Source organism: Stigmatopora argus, chromosome 14 (genome assembly GCF_051989625.1).
Source record: "Stigmatopora argus isolate UIUO_Sarg chromosome 14, RoL_Sarg_1.0, whole genome shotgun sequence".
Taxonomy (NCBI): Eukaryota; Metazoa; Chordata; class Actinopteri; order Syngnathiformes; family Syngnathidae; genus Stigmatopora; species Stigmatopora argus.
The window spans coordinates 8,246,726-8,264,912 of NC_135400.1; the positions used below are offsets into that span (position 1 = coordinate 8,246,726).

An 18,187-nucleotide genomic window follows, 5' to 3' on the forward strand; every position below is an offset into this window, starting at 1 on the left:
GGGTTGTTTTTATATGAGCGTGATGCTTTTTATAGCAGCCAAACCCACTGCTACTTTTCTAAACCAATGAGCATTAAGTGCGCACCAGCAGTAGTTTAGACTAAAAGGGGGTGTGGCCACACATGAATGCGGTCATTCATAAAAATCTGAATTACTACATTCCAAAGACGACCCGGCCTTTGGCTGTTTATTTATTTATGATCAAGTGGAAATAATATTTTGCTGCTTTAATGTCCTTTTCACACCCATAGGTCCTTCCACCTTGCTATTTTTTTCCACATGACATGTTATATGCCCTGTGTACATGATGTTAAAACTGCATACATACAAAAACCTCATTTCCCATCTGTGCATTAACTGCCATTGACAGTGATAGACGTCCAATGTCCAATTTATTTGGACTGGGAGTTCAGACATGTTTGTCAATCTGTTTACCCAAAGTTGAATAGCTCAGACATCTAAAAAAAATTGCTGCGATTGCCTGGCAACCAGTTTGAGGGTCTCGTGCCTTTTAATAATTTCCAGGACCCCCACAACCCTTGTGAGGATAAGCAGTTAGATCAATAAAGGAATCTAAAAATTCTCCATCTCCTCATTTTTGAGGCTCTAATAGCAAAAAAAATCAATTTTAATTCATGAATTGTTTTTTAAAAATGAGATAACTGTAATTTTTCTTTTGTTATTAATATTTTTCAGATGTCTTCTATTAAAATAAACAGAAATATATTAAAATAAACAAAACTGGGGGGAAAACTGATTTATTAATTTATTTTATTTTTATTTTTTTATGTTTATTACCGCTGCCAGCGGATAAGACATGCGGAAGGCGTTAGTGTTTGTCAGTATATTTGTGATTAAGATAACTCAAGAACAGATATTGCAATTATCAAACCTACAGGATGTTTATAATAATAAACAAAAGTGGTGATTACATTTTTGGGATCATGAGGTCAAAGGTCACCGAGATCACAAAAGGGAATTGATCATGCCCTGTATAGGGTAAATAATAATAAGATACAATCCCATTTTGTTTACGGCGTATGTGCTGACACTGACATGTACACAAAGAGGCTTACAGAGTACAAAATTTTGCATTGGCAAGTACTCCATCCTCTTCCCACACAGTCCATCTCTCTCTGTCAGCGCTCAGAGGTGATGTAACCAGGCCGTGTAAACAAGTCCCGTGCGTCAAGAGAAAAAGCTGCTCGTGAAACCAAACAGTGCGCGTGCACAAGTGTTTTCATTTTCCTCATATTCCTATGTAATGTCAGTGCACACTTCAAAGATTTTTTTGACATCAGTGGCTTCCATCCCAGACGTAATAAACAAACCTACCAAATTTCCAAACACACCAACGCAAAGGTAGTCATTTGCCCTTGAGGATAGCAGCACTACTGGTAAAAGCTCACTCTTTGTGAGCCTCTGAACTTTTGATTCTGAGATGACAGCGAGCTTGTAATGGTCTACTCTGAGTGAAACGAGTTTGCTTTACAAGTTCACCGAAAAACATTCTCGGCAGTCAGCCAAAGTAATGGTTAGAGTTGGACGGAAAATGAATGGGAAAGAGTTGGAAAAATTAGGCAATAGCAGGTGACACAGAGGAAACCTTCAAAACGAGTCAGGTGAAGCTTTAAAGATGTACATGAGGTGATGGGAAGATGTATACAGTAAACTGAAGGAAGCAATGGAAGAAAGATTTTTCATTACTTTCTGAGATCAAACCACAAATCGAATGTTAAATGGTCTTCAAAGTGGAAATCACGTTTAAAATGCTAATACTACTAATAATAATCTGTTGTTGGTTCATACACAACGTGTTGCTGCCTATTCAACTCCTTAAATCCATCCGTACCTGTATGCATTTTCCTACATTCAAAAAATGGTTAAAATCTTACCTTTTTAAATTATAATTGGATGTTTTGGGCATCTATTGTTTTATCCTGATAATTGTGTAATGGTGTTTTTCTTGTTTCTGTCCTTATCAAGTTCATAACATTTTTATATCCTACATCACAGGTGTCAAAGTCACGGCCCGGGGGCCAAATCTGTCCCACCGCATCATTTTGTGCGGCCCGGGTAAGTCAATCATGAGTGCCGACTTTCTGTTTTAGGATCAAATTAAAATGAAGAGTATAGATGTATATTAAATTTCCTGATTTTCCCCCTTTTAAATCAATAATTGTAATGTTTCAATACATTTTTTCTGTGTTTTTAGTTCAAAAATCATTTTGTAAAATCTAAAAAAATATTTTAAAAAGCTAAAATAAACATTGTTTTAGATCTATAAAAAACTGAATATTCAGGGCTTTTAATCCAGTTCTTTTAATCCATTTATTAAAAAAAATCAAAATATTATATCTAAAATGGTCTGGCCCACATAAAACCGAGTTGACGATAATGCGGCCCGCGAACCAACCCGAGTCTGACACCCTTGTCCTACATCCTTCAAGACAAGTGGATAAACCCCGGATCTAGCAGTGACCTCAGAGATATTCTGCAACTTTTCCTGCGGTAAAAGTGCCATGACACAACCTAAAAGTGGCCATCTAGCACCCAACTTTTTCCAAAACAGATTATATGGAACAGAAAAACAAGCAAAGAGAAAGGCCCAGAAGGGATTAGCACAGGAACCGAATTAACTTCCAAAAGTTATTTTTAAACCAAGAACTGGAACTTTAATGTTGACTTCCCAAACACTAAAAGTCTAAAACACATAAGAGTAACATTAGCAAAAGGTGTGTCATATATACATGTCTCCATCCATACACATTTAAAAAAAATTCACTCAACACTTATTTCATGGCTGCCCAGTCATCTATGGTTAAGAGCTGTTTATCTCTCTGCAGATGCAAGCACGTTCAAAACTTCCAATGAAAGAAGAGATCATTCATTTGAACTAAAAATGGAACATTCCCGTTTTACCGCTTACATGTATAAAAATGTCTCATGAGCGCATTGAATATAGGGTAATTGAACACATGACAAAAATGGTATACAAAACAGAATAACATGACATTTCAATTACAGGCCGGATAGAATGAGAAGAATATAAATTGGAAAAAAATGATAGAGTGGTACTAAGTAGAAGAGGTACAATGTCATCATCCTCTACCGTAGATTGATAGATCCATAAGCTGTTATTATGTGTGATGTTATTTTGATTTTCTTTTTAAATTTAAACAAGATATGAGAAAAAGCAACAAAAAACAACTACTACATACTATCTTTGCCTTTAAGAATATTAGTGCTTTGCTTCCATATATTTCTACTATAATCTTTTACAGATTATATATATATATATATATATATATATATATATATATATATATATATATATATATATATATATATATATATATATATATAATTTTTTATCTTTTTATTTTTAGAGTGTCGTGGGAGTCAACCTAGACACACTCCTGATGGGGTCATATGAAACTGGGTCACCTATACTTGCTAGTGACTGGGTATATTCCTGATGCGAGTCCACCCATCCCAGCACCCAAGGCAAGGTCGCACCCTCCTCTCTGGATACCAACGCCACTCCCTCCCCCTCAGAGTCTTTGACCCCCGCCCCCCATATACACACCTCCTCCTCACCGCCTAGGTGTCACAGAGAGCACCCTTGTTCGAGCCCTCTCCCGCTTTCCAGTAGGACCCTCAAAAATCCCAGATATCCATGCAATTTCCGGTGCAATGTTTATTTGGCAGAAAGGGGGGCCGGTGGGGCGGGCGTGATATCTTGAAAAAGGAGCCTCACTCACAAACAGTTTGAGGGTAAACATGTGCAGGACGGCTATGTGAGGCCAGCGGTGAGATGGACTGAGGCTCGTGTGTTCTCGTCCCGGACACACCGATCCTACCTCGGCCTGCACATACAGCACACCTCTGTTCAAACCCCAACTGCTACAGTCTAATAAACACCCACTGCCCTATTTCCTACTCCCTGCTCCTAGGACAGCGTCCTCTGTTGGAAAAATAATTCCAAACAATCAAAAGGTGGTATACACATCCATCTGCCAGAAATGACTTTTCTATTGTAGTAGCAGCACTAATATAGTAGTAGTAGTAGTAGTAGTTGTAATCGTTGTAGTAGTAGTAGTAGTAGTAGTAGTTGTAATAGTTGTAGTTGTAGTAGTAGTAGTAGTAGTAATAGTAATAGTTTTAGTAGCAGTAGTAGTAGTAATAATAATTTTAGTAGTAGCAGTAGTAGTAGTAGTAATAATAGTCTTAGTAGTAGCAGTAGTAGTAGTAGTAATAGTTTTAGTAGTAGCAGTAGTAGTAGTAAGAATAGTTTTAGTAGTAGCAGTAGTAGTAGTAAGAATAGTTTCAGTAGTAGCAGTAGTAGTAGTAAGAATAGTTTTAGTAGTAGTAAGAATAGTAGTAGTAGTGGTGGTGGTAGTAGTAGTAGTGGTAGTGGTGGTAGTAGTAGTAGTAGTAGTAGTAGTAGTAGTAGTAGTAGTAGTAGTAGTAGTAGTAGTAGTAGTAGTAGTAGTGGAGGTGGTGGTGGTGGTGGTAGTAGTGGTGGTGGTGGTGGTAGTAGTAGTAGTGGTAGTGGTAGTAGTGGTAGTAGTAGTGGAGGTGGTGGTGGTGGTGGTAGTAGTAGTGGTGGTGGTGGTAGTAGTAGTGGTAGTAGTAGTAGTAAGAATAGTTTTAGTAGTAGTGGTGGTGGTAGTAGTAGTAGTGGTAGTAGTAGTAGTCATAGTAGTCGTAGTAGTCGTAGTAGTAGTAGTAGGAGGAGGAAGAAGATAGGGTTATGATGAGCTAATGTTGTGGTTGCAAACATCTCCACTTGTCATTATTATTTGGGAGAATTACTTGAAAGATTTTATATCATACATTCCAGACAAGCGGGTGTCCTGGCAGCTGAGTAGTTAGTGCATCAGCCTCACAGCTCTAGGGTCCTGGGTTCGAATCCAGGTTTTTCCACCTGTGTGGGGTTTGCCTGCCTGGGGTTTCTCCGGGTACTCCTTTTTCCTCCCTCATTCCAAAAAACATGCATGGTAGGCTGATTGGACACTCTAAAATCTAAATTGTCGAGTGTGAATGGTTGTCCGTCTCCTTGTGCCCTGCGATCGGCTGGCCACCGATTCAAGGTGTCCCCCGCGTCTGACCCAAAGTCAGGGATAGACTCCAGCAGGCCCCACGACCCTAGTGAGGATAAAGCGGTTCAGAAAATGAATGAATTAATTTAGGATAAGCTATAAGAGATATTCCATTTTGGACCTTTGCTGACTTTGATAGGGAGAAAGGAGAAAACGTTTCAATTTAGCTTAATATAAATTTGTTTTCATAGGCTCTTTTGGGAAAGTTTGTTTGAGAGTGTTTTATACAGATGGAGTCCTTTTATGTGTGAAATCATAAAAGTAGAGGAAAATATCAGCCAGAAATATAGTTGAGTTATAGTATCTTGGTTTTTCTAGACAAGAAAGAGAGTGTGTCTCACATCAATATCTTTGAAGTTAGTGAGGAGACAGGACGAGGGTGTTTTCAGGAAGCAGGTGGGCTACATGTAAGCTGACAGATGGGAGGTGAGAAAGTGGGACTTGTGTCTCTACTGTGGCCTACCACTCTGTCTGGCTTGCTCGGATACAAATATCACGTTATTTGTAGTGATCTAGTCCATCCACCTCCCGTCTGCAACCCCCCTTGCTCAATGCCAGTAATAAATATTTGACTTTATCTGCACATTGCGTCCTCCACCTTCTTTTGCTGCAGTGTTTTTGAAAAGTAGAGAAAATACTCTTTGCTTCCTGCTTCCCAATATTTGCCCCAAAGAATCTTTTATCCCTCAGGTTTGCTGACCATGTGACTTGTAATAAAATTTGTATCATTTTAATTGACATTAAACATCACAAGTTATATAATTAGCTCATGTTTGTTACCACACCATCTGGGGCTTCACTGTGGGAAGTTTGCATGTGTTCCCCGTGCTTGCGTGGGTGTTCTCCGGGTACTCCGGTTTCCTCCCACATTCCAAAAAACATGCATGATAGGCTGATTGGATACTCTAAATTGCCCCTAGGTATGAGTGTGAGTGTGAATGGTTGTCCATTTCCTTGTGCCCTGCGATTGGCTGGCCACCGATTCAGGGTGTCCCCTGCCTCGTGCCCATAGTGAGCTGGGATAGGCTCCAGCACCCCCGTGACCATTGTGACGATAAGCAGTTCAGAAAATGAATAAATGAATGCATAAAAATATAACCATTGACAAGAAAAAAAATATCAAAAAGGCAAAAAAACAAACCTACAAATATATGAGATGTTAAGATATAATAAATAATCATAAATAGATCAACCAAAAGACACGTTTAGTAAATAAGATGAAGTAATACATTCTCAATATTATTGAAATTGTTGTTTAAGTTGTCTTGGTAGGATTTCAATCACTTAGCCCTCATATGCACGCCATTTTAGGTTTGACCAGCAGAGGGCAGTAATTACGACGCTGTGTGAAAGAAAAGCTTAAAAGGCTGCCAAACCCCGGAAGCAATACTTTGGTCCTTGAGACCAACCACCGATCATCAAGCTGGAAGGTAAAAATCTTGATCTACTTTATTTTCTTGACATTCTTAATCGTGTGTGTCAAGTTTCTAGCATTTTTTCTCTGATTGTAATGTTTTTCTTTGAGGATCGTGTTTGTCTTTCAATGGTGAAATGCGGGTTTCTGCTTATTTGGGCAAGGAGGAGGGCGAAGGGGGCAAAGTCATATGTAACGCATCTTAATGGAAGAAGGAAGAACTCTGATTGCTGATATCTAGCACACAATGACTCCAAAACTTCTTAAGAGGAACATGATCAGAAGAAAGGCGTTTATAACAAGAATAGATCTTAAACGAAGCTTTGGATCTGATCAGGTCAATATCATGTGTCACTCGCCAAGGCGTGTTAGAAACATGGCTCCTTAAGATGGGACGCTATTTGGCAATCTTAATTTAGTACACATGAAAACGTTCAAAGTATATTGAAACATAAAATTGTTTTTACAAGACGACGTTTAACTACAATGAATTGAAACACAACAATTGAGTGGGAAATGCAACTATCCACCAGTCAGGCAAGCATTAAAATGACAAGTAAAATCAAATAAAAACAAAATGCTTATAGAAATACCCCTACAGTTTTATTCGAAGCAAAACTAGATTATTGAATTGTGAAGAAATTGTTTTGAAAGTGGAAATACTGTGGGCATTCACATTCATCGGTACGATGTGGAACATGGAATAATTTGAATTGATACACATGAATTTTATTATGTCAACCCCAGTGGAATTTTTTCTAGGTAAATACAGCATTTAATAAAATTACAATGTATAAAATAGTACGGATTATTGGCTGAGGTATAACTAAGTTCATGAATCAACCAACTTAGTTTTCTTCACAAGAACTTTGGATTATGAACCTTCATATTTTGTTCTTCTGTTTCATGTCTTTGTCTTAGATGGCTCATAGGCTACTGATGCGCAGGATTTGGACACTCTCTGCCAAAGAGATCCGATACCTCCCAGCATCCTTCACTGCCATCTCCTCTTCGTCCTTTTCCACCTCCCTGCAGCCTTCCTCACCCTCAGCATCCTTCCTGTCCCCCTCACACAATCTTCCTCGCACCTCCCGTCGTCAAGTCTCCTTTAATGTCCAGGACAATGAGGACTTCACAGAGAGGGTCATTAATAGTCAGCTTCCAGTGTTGATTGACTTCCATGCACAGTGAGTATACATAGTTCAGATTTTTTTAAATATTTTTTGATTCGATGTCTTTCACTGTCACAAAACTTTGAACGTTGCAGTACAATAATTGTTGTGTTATTAGATGGTGTGGTCCTTGTAAAATCCTTGGGCCAAGGTTGGAGAAGGCTATTGCAAAACAAAAAGGCCGTGTTGCAATGGCAAAAGTCGACATTGACGATCACACAGACCTGGCTATTGAATATGGGGTGAGTTTGACATTTAAACTACTTTAAATGGCCATAAACATGTTCATGAGAGATTTAGAGCAAATTTTAAATGGATTGCAAAACTTCTTTCCTAAATATAATATTTTCTTATTTTTATCCCGTCAAACCCAAAATACAGTCATTACACACTTGGTAATTCTTTTTTTTTTTAAAAACAGGTTAAGCTAAATTTCCTTTTTGGCCAAAAAAACAAACAAACTCAATTTACATGTTTTTTTTAATCATGGCGAAAAATTAAACTCCTCTACTAAAATCAATTTATATCCCAGGTCTTTAAAACACTAATACAGTGGTACCTCGACATACGATCATAATCCATTCTGAGACTGCGATCGTATGTCGAGGTTTTCGTAACTCGAGCGAACGTTTCCCATTGAAATGAATTGAAAACAAATTAATTCGTTCCAACCGTCTTAAAAAACACCAGTTCAGGTTTTTTTCCACGACAACACACTCGTAAACGGAATAAACTAATTTAAATTAACATATGTTTAATGTAACTTTACACAAAACTGAATTCTAATTTTGTTTTAATCTTTTTTTCTTTTTACCTTCGTTCTGGCCTGGTTAGTTGTTTGCCACGCCTCCACCCTCACGTTCGCTATCAATGGGCTGTTTGCTGTTGTACTACGTATTTCCTTCAAAATAATCCGAAAATGATGCACACAAATGTCCTCACAATAGGATAACGCACAACCACTTGCCAACGAGAAGTAGTCTTGTAGTATTAGCGATCGCTCCGCTGCTCATAAGAACATCAGTGGCACTGGCTCGCAACTCCCCCTTTGTAATATCTCTGGTCGCAACCGCTTTGAACGGCGCCTATGAGAGAGAGTTGCGACCAGAAATATTACAGAGGGAATTGCAAGCCAGTGCTGCTGATGTTCTTATGAGCCGTGAACGAGAAGTAATATAATACTCCTCGTATTAGATAATAATAACAGGAAATGCAACAGCTGAGCTTACCCACTTATTGATTGTGGGTAATGAAGTTTTATTCTGAGAAAGAGTGCCATTGCCTTTTCGGCGTTGTGTGTACGAGTATACTTCATTACCCAGAAAGCCCTCTTTTTGCCCACGCATGCGCGTTGTGCGTTTCTTGATCGAAACTCGTCTGAATAAATCGTTCGGTGCTCGTAGATCTTGTTATACACGAAAGAGATGCGGTAAAAAAAGACCGTGTGCTACAATGATAAACAGCCTCTCATGTCATGGCCACCTGGCTTGGTCGCATCTCGAAATTTTAATTGTATCGCGAGCGAATTATTCGATCGAAATTTTCGTCGTATGACGAGCTGTTGTATCACGAGGTACTGCTGTAGTATTAAAACTCAAGCAGATTTAAGAGATGGGACTTGACATGAAATCTCCTTGTCACATTGTCTCTGAAATGGTAAAATTATGACAGTGATTGTGTTTGCTCTTACAGGTGTCTGCTGTTCCAACAGTTATCGCCATGAGAGGAGGGGATATTATCGCCCAATTCTCTGGGATCAAAGAGGATGATGAACTGGATTCCTTTGTCAGCAAGATCATTGGGAAATAAACTCGTTTTCCCAGGCCTGTCACTTTACCAACATCACGGTGCCATTTTCCATCATCCTGGCAAGCCAGTTTAGTCTGTCAAGCAGCAATGTTGCATCTGAGCTCACCCCTCTTTTCTAAACTCATCGCTTTTGCCCCCCCTCCTGTCTCGTCTGTCTCCGGGTCTTTTAGTTATGCATCCGGACCTCCGTTGTCTTTGGAAGTAAATGCTTGGCACCTTTCTTGAGCACTTACTGTCATTATTGACAGCTTTATTCAGAGCTTTATAGAACATTTATGTGAAAAGAGAAGGGAGAAATACAACAATTGTGTAAAATGAGGGATGAAGATTTAAAGTAGTAGAGAGAATTCATCTTAAAAAGTGAGTTGAATGTGGCTACAGGGTTAACTGTAATAGCTGCTCTTGTACACGCGAGGGAAGCGTTTCTCTAACATGATCCAAACCATACAAATGATAGTTTTACACCAATATGCCTAGCAATGTGATGAAAATTGTGTGCGTTTGTGCATCGGCTCCTTTTAAGCCCAGACTGTGAACAAAACAAATACAACAAACAGGAACGGCAAATTTGATTTCATTTATTACACAAATGAATGCTGTACTTTAAACAAAAACATGAAGTAATAAAGAAATCAAAATACGTTTTGAAATCGACTTGGTTTGTAGAATGCGTCTTTAAAAAAAAAAAAATAGAGTAGTTCAAAATGCTAAGTAACAGTATTTGTGTGACTGAGGCAATTCACATTTTGTCATAGCCAAAAGCAAAGCACGTCATGGCTTTCACATCTGTGTATTGTATTTAAAAAAGAATCCCATTAACGACGTTTTCAGAAATATTTATTGTGCATTCTTTTGTTGTAATAAGAGAGAAATCAGTTTATAAGTAGTTGAAAAATTTTAACTTTTTATGGCAAGTCCCATGATGAAAAATATGACTTGACTGCAAAGGTGTCAAACTCAAGGCCCCAGGGCCAGATTTAAATAAAATGTTTACTAAATTTACCCTTTGAAACCTAAACCACTAAACAAGTGACGCAGACTAAAACATTTTTTAACTTAGCCCTCAGAACTAAAACTACAGATTTTCAATTTTAATTTGTATATTTGTCCCTTTTTATGAAGATAAAGTACAGTTGAAAATTCATGTATCAAATATGTGCATTGAGGCATGTAGGGTTACAAAACAAATTTTATAATTTAGAATATTTTTATATTAGCAATATTTCTAAAAGATTTATCAACTATTAAAGTAGTAGTTCTTTTTAAAATCGATACAGTGGACTGGGGAAAGATGAATTTGTTATCCCTGTTCTATGACACTGTCAGTAATGCTACTAACAAGAGCTTCTGTCTATTTTTATTTGGTGTATTTTGACAATCTTGTGTCTGCGCACCAGGAGAGGGTGTGGAAGCAATTATGATTATAATTGAATACACGTCATGAATTCCCATGCTTTTACAATACAGTTGAATGAACAAACTAGGCAAAACAGGTTTCTGGTTGGAATTTCATATTCTTCCATTTGAAATGTGTGAGGACGATCCACTGGGATTCATAGTGGTTGTTCAATGGCATTTTTAAGTTCAACAAATAACAAAGGATGCTGTAACCTCGAGGCCGAACGAGTAGCACATGCCTTAAAAACACAATACATGGCCCCTGCAGGGTGTAGCGTCCATTGTGTGTAATAGTTTGAGCTGTCCACTAGTCATTGACAGGAAAAAAAGGTCACTACAATGCAAACTAAGTTGGGTTGACTGTGGACTTATTGTATCATTATTGCCCCCATCCCTACACAACTAACCTAGCAGCAGCAACATTCTTTTGCCCTCATTGTCTCCTTAAAAAAAGTACGTGTGAGAAAAAAAAATCATTCCTCACATATCTGGTGAAACAATCTGGCATTTTATTTTTAAACCATCTCGCCCAACTCTTCCCTTCTTTGATGAGATCACTGCAAGGTCGTGTGCCTGCAGAGACGTTCGGTAGCACCCACAGGAGGATTAGTCAGGGGAATTCCACTGGCATTACATTAGTTTGAATGATGAAAGCAAATACTAGGCTGAATGAAATCCTGGCTGTAGGATAAAAAGGAATTCCTAACATAGTTTCAGGATGTGTAGGACTGAATGACAGCATCCTTGTTAATGATGTACCATAAGTAAATATTGCCCGCCTCTCTTGAAACCACCTTCGATCCCCCACGACACCTCATCCTCTTGATGTGTGCTGTTAGACAAGAACAGAGAAATGACGACAGGCTCCAAAGGTTCGAGGGTAGTGTGTAACTCTACACCTCTTCCGGCTAACACAATACTAGACCACACCTCCATCCTCGCTACTCGGTCTGCGCCAATGTTTGTTCCTCTCTCTTGTGACCATATAAGGCAAAAAAGTCGTGCAAGAACTGCTGGTCAAACTGCAGACAGGCAGAGCTGCAGAATTCTTCTATGACTGGTCTGATTTGTTTAGTTTTCTCAGAAACTGAAATTCAGTGTTTGGTGTTAATTTAAGGCTTCAATAACTAGGTCATTGGCTACATTTTTTATGATGTGGATGGAGAAATACCCTGAATAACACAGAATCTTGACTTGGCCATGGATTTTTTTTTGTGTTTACAGTAAATTCATTGGTGTATTGATATTTTATACATAACACTGAACTTGAAATTCTGGGTGTGGTTGTTGACTGAACCTTTTTCTTCTATCAGATTTTTATTTTACAGAGACAGGAACAAAAGTCAGAAAGGTCAAAACAAGTTTAACACACATTCAACTCAGTGGCTGTCATTGACGGTACAAGGTCGATTGGTCGCCGGTCTTTTGGTCGCCGATCTTTTGGTCGCTGGTCTTTTGGTCGCCCGGAAGGTTATTGGTAATTACCATTTAAATCGTTGCTCAAATTCCCTAAATACAAACTGTGAATTACTATTTAGTTATACTTAATGCCCTGGTAATTATTAGGCCGGTCTTTTGGTTGCCCATTGTCGCGGTCCGGGCGACCAAAAGACCGCGACCAAAAGGCCGGCGACCAAAAGGCCGGCGACCAAAAGACCGGCGACCAATCGACCGCACACGGCCATTGACGCCGCTAGACTTCCAATCTGTTTTGAGTGGGAGGTAACGTTATTGTCAATGGCTGTGAATGGGTTGAATACTATGTAATGGAATCCATTGAATAACTTGTTTATAGTTTTTTTTCTGTTGAATAAACAAACTAAAACAAACCCTCACAATATTATTGGCAATAAAAAAACTCAAATTAATTCATCAATTGATTTATTGCCCGGCCCGAGCAGATTTTTTCCAACATTCCAACAGAAAGGGGAAAGTTGTCTATATTTCCTTCACTTAACATTCCTTACTCAGACGTGTGAGCCAACATGTGTCTTATCACTCCTTCCTGTGTCCTGATTACCGAAAAACAGGAAGACAGTGAAGGACTCGAAAGTTGCCTCTTCATTATTTATTCGACACTGAATGTAGTTTTGGAAGGTCAGCCTCAGAAATGAATGGTATTTTTTGCAAACACATTCTTGTACGTGTGTTGAATTTTCTTTCATTGTAGGTCAGGTGTGAGGGCACCGCTTTAAGATCTGGGTCAGACAGGAGTGCTAAAGTTGTTGGCTGTGACTACACTTAACACTGTTTGCCATTTTACACAACCTGGGGAGACCCGTGTCATATAGTAAGTATCCACCAAAATTGTATTGACTTGGTGTTAATTTATTTGTGTGGATTGTAGACAAGGTTGTCAAACACTTGGCCCTACCATTACATCCTTAAATCTACATTTTTTTCACTTAAATTGTATGAGGCGGCCTGGTGGCGGAGTAGTTAGCGTTTCGGCCTCACTGTGTAAAATGTGCATGTTCTCCCCAGGCTTGCATGGGTTTTCTCCGGGTACTCCGGTTTCCTCCCACGTCCCAAAAACAAGAATTGTGGGCTTTTTTGGACACTCTAAATGGCTCCTATAGGTATGAGTGTGAGCGTGAATGGTTGTCCCACTCCTTATGCCCTGCGATTGGCTGGCCACCGATTCAGGGTGTCCAGCACCCCCCACGACCCTTGTGAGGACAAGCGTTACAGAAAATGAATGAAATAATGTATGAAGTAATCTAAATAATTTTTGTAATTTTGACGAGGTAGTGTTTGGAAACAAAACCAAAAACAATTAGAAACCTACTTTTATCAACACTATTGCTCCATGATATGCAGTGTGATAAAACATAAGGGCCAAATTTAGCATTTATTGTTTCCTAATATCACATATTGGATCTATTTTACTTTAATTTTTCTAGGAAATCGATTCGCATTCCCACGCCAAAGCATGAATGGCCACACACATTTAGTGATTTTATAGACAGTGCGGTCAGTCAGTTAACATGCAAACCTTCAAATGTGTTTAGACTGAATAGGTCCCTTTCTCCTGACTGCTGGCTATAATAGCGTGACACACCCTGAATGTCAGACACACCCTACTGCTATTACAACCAACGGCAAGTAAAAAGGAGACTGGGTCACACTGGAAAGGAGGAGAAAGGAGATGCTGAGGTCAGAGTTATGTTTCCATATTTGGTTATTCCATGCCCTTCTTCATCATCCTCCATTAGTTGCTTGTCTCCAGAAGTATTTGCTATTGTTTTTCCCCCCATTGTGCTATTGTGCAACAAACTCACGCTTGTGTTGTGTTGTCAGTAGAATTACGCAAACGGTTTTAAGAATGCAGCGTACATTTAGCTAAAGGAAATTGTGTTCATCAATTTTGCTGCAAATCATTACATTTTCAAATGTAGTGTAGCTTTACCCTCATGAATAAAGTACTTCACTCATTTTCAACACTGCTTATCCTTGTTAAGGTCGCGGGGCGCTGGAGCCTAGCACAGTCAGTCAAAGATTTGGAGGTATAATAGTTGAAATTGTTTTAAAACTCTCTAGAGCAAATGTGTCAAAGTGGCGGCCCGGGGGCCAAATCTGGCCCGCCGTATCATTTTGTGTGGCCCGGGAAAGTAAATCATGAGTGCCGACTTTCTGTTTTAGGATCGAATTAAAATGAAGAGTATAGATGTATATTACATTTCCTGATTTTCCCCCTTTTAAATCAATAATTGTAATTTTTTAATCCATTTTTTCTGTGTTTTTAGTTCAAAAATCATTTTGTAAAATCTATATATTAAAAAAGCTAAAATAAACATTGTTTTAGCCCTAAAAAACGGACTATTCAGGGCTTTTAATCCAGTTCTTTTAATCCATTTATTTAAAAAAAAAATTTAAATATTATATCTAAAATGGTCTGGCCCACGTGAAATCAAGTTGACGTTAAAGTGGCCTGCAAACCAACCCGAGTCTGACACCCTTGCTCTAGAGGTATGTAACTTTCACTTGGCTTTGGAAGAGGAGTTCTCTGTGCCTTTTTAGTATTTAGTATATATATATTTTTTTTCTAAAGGAGCTTCTATGTCAAAGTTGCTTATTCGGTGGAGAACTGTTTTTCTTCCTCCTCTCTTCTGTTGTCCCATTCTCCGTCTGGTCCAGCTCAAGCAGTATAACAAGCTAACCTTTGACCCAGCAACTGACATGTCAAATACTTCCCACCCATCCCAGCAAAGAGCAGAGTGAGATTTATTGATATTTCCAAATAGGCCAAACATGCTGAATGTTCGTTGTTGTACTCCACATACATGCAATGATCGGTCAGTAAACTGTGGCATTTCCCTCTGTAATGACACATTGCAAACATAAATCACACATTATTCAAAAAATGTGATTTAACTAAAAAAGTTTGTCAAGAAAATCAAATCACTTTTTTAGCCTCTTAATAGCAAATATTATTTTATTGATTTTTGGTTTTTGTTTGTTTGGATTGTTTTAAACCGAAAACAGTTAACATTGCTTTTATTTCTACAAATAGATGAGGAAAAAACAGAAAACATGTTTTTTAAAGGGGAAAAATGATTCATTTAAAATTTATTTCTCTGGAAAAAAAGTTAGATCCACAATATTTACTTCCATGGAACAAACAAAATGACATTGCAGGACAGACCTTGCCCCCGGGCTTTGAATTTGCCACATCTACTCTAATATACAGTGACTGAATAATGCAGTATTGTATTGAATAATAGTAAGTACATACTGATGCAATAGTGCAAACTTTTTTTTCCATCCCAGGATATTGCAACATCATCATCTGGTTTGCATTTGGAATCAACTCTAATGTAGGATAGAAAAAAAACGAACTTAAAAAAACATATTTATTCAAGCTCCATTCCCTTTGTATAGCCTTCCTTCGTTCATCCAAGTTCTCACGTCCCAAACCATAACTTTAATTATCCCCAACTGATCAAAAGTGTTGTTGATTCATTAATCCCTTTTCACAAACTCTTCACCCCCCCTCTTTAATTCCACCATTAATGTCTCCCTGCTGGTTGTGGCATTTATACTGGCACATGGCCAGCAGTTCCACTTGGCCCAGTCTAAGATCAGGAGAATATCTGAGGTAAACAAGTTCACACCGAACCGTTCTGTTTATTGTAAACATTACATGCAGCCAGACCACCCAGTCAAAATGGATTGGACAGCAACCGCTGTCAATGGGAGTGAAATATGATCACTCACTGGCAGCCATTCCGGCTCAAATGAATTCGATGTCTATTACTATCAATGCCAGTTTCGTATCATATACATATTTATTTATTCATTCTTCCACAATTTTTAAATTCCTCTTCTGTATATTTTTAAAAGATATTTTGCTTCATAAAGCATCCCCATAGGTTTTTTTCAAGAGGCTAAAAAGCATTATGACAATTTTGAGGTCAAAAGTGTCTCTAAACAGTTTATTGACCAAATAGGTGATGGTTATTTTGCTAATCGTTGAGTCAGTTAATTGTGGCAGCCCATGATTATCGGCCACAATGCTAAACATCCAATCTGTGTTGACTGGGAGCGGTTCGTTCTTTCGCCCCACCCAGTCAAAATGAATTACACATCTGATTATCTGGCAACCTTTTGGCTAAGTTCAGATGGAGCTCCACTTCACACTATTTTTTTTACCCAAAAATGAAAATGATCTGATCCAAGTTTCGCATTCATAATGTAAGTGCACAATTTATCCACGTGAGATTTTAAAGAAGATATTAAAACAGAATTACTGTGGAAAATAATAGTTCTAAATACAATAAAGGAGTTTCTTCCAAGCATATTTTTATGAATAACCTTAATTTGATTTATATCTAGTCTGAAATCTCCCATAACAACTTCTATATTGTATGTATTCCTTATATACATATAGAGAGGAAATTTTACCGTTACTATGCCCTGATTGACCAATCCAGGGTGTAGTCCAACTTTCGCAAGAAGTCTGCTGGGATAGTCTTTACTGTCGAGATGGAATAGTATACATTAAATCTAAAAATGCACAGATTAGTTACATTAGTATATCAACACATTCTAAAAATATTTTCCTGATTTTTTCAGGAAACACTAACACTGTTGAAATTGACTAACAATTTTAATCATTTTTGTAAAAATTGGCTTAAACAATTAAAGTTCACAGTATGTATTTGCACTGAATATATATACAGCATATATGTATCCACGTATGAAGCATGTCTATATATTAGTGCTGTCGAAATGAACACATTATGATGATGGACAGAGGCATTAGATGGAACATTTTCACATAAAAAAGTAATTCCATCGTCTGTTGGGGATATCTCAAGTAACTTGCACACATATAAATCTGAATTCCAATCAATAGGATGTTATGGTTCCACCATCTAAGAAAGAGCAAAACACCCTGACCTGATAAACAACACTTCTGGAGTGTGGTGCTCGTGGACAAATAACATTTCATGGAAGAAGGTAACAACTCTCACGCATTTCACATACATTGTAAGAAAACAATTAGGGTGAGAGATTATTGGAGCAGTTGTCATCACTTCAGTGTTTAATCAGAATCTGTCAACATCCGTACCGCTTATTGTCACAACGGTCACGGGGTGCTGGAGCCTATACCGGCTTGCCTATATAAAGAACCACAACAAACGGGCACACTGAACTGATGACAATTTTTCATTCATTTTCTGAACTGCTTTATCCCCACTTGGGTGCCGGGGGTGCTGAGGTGGCGGACACTCATACCTAGTGTCAGGAGTGGCCCATTTGTCCCTCCTGGTTTGCCGTCAGGTCAGAGCATCGGCAAACAGTCTGTGATTACCTCCTGATGTGGGTATTTAAGCACCACGCAAATGGTTAGTCATTGTCGGATCGTTCATGCCGGACACTGCGTAATTCCTACGTGACACACCACTTGTCACAGCATACATCGCTACTAGGTATTATTCCCCATACTCCAGTTCTGTACGTTTTGGGATATACAAGCCCTTGTTATTTTGTAAAGCGTTTGAGTGATTAAAGCTACTGTCATGAGAACTGCACGCCTCACCTCCCCTTGCTTCCCCGCAACTGGGTCCGAATCTTCCCGATCGCGCCACGACGTCGCGGCGCGATCGTAACACCTAGGGGCAATAGTTAGATTGTCCAACAAGCCTACCAAGCATGTTTTTGGAATGTGGGAGGAAACCGGAAAAAACCCACAAAGGCCCGGGGAGAACATGCAAACTCCACACCTGGATTTGAACCCAGGACCCCAGAACTGTGAGCCTCACACACTAACCACTCATCTGCAA

At 38.6% G+C, this 18,187-nt stretch overlaps 1 protein-coding gene across 1 annotated transcript; it reads left to right on the plus strand.

The window, feature by feature from the left end:
- The first annotated feature begins 6,416 nt into the window (after positions 1-6,416).
- txn2 (thioredoxin 2) lies at positions 6,417-10,154 on the plus strand. The gene is made up of 4 exons (XM_077618636.1): positions 6,417-6,535; positions 7,441-7,706; positions 7,810-7,933; positions 9,384-10,154. Exons 2-4 carry the CDS (start codon positions 7,441-7,443, stop codon positions 9,498-9,500), a joined length of 507 nt encoding a protein of 168 aa, XP_077474762.1. The 5' UTR covers positions 6,417-6,535; the 3' UTR covers positions 9,501-10,154.
- Positions 10,155-18,187: the final 8,033 nt, after the last annotated feature.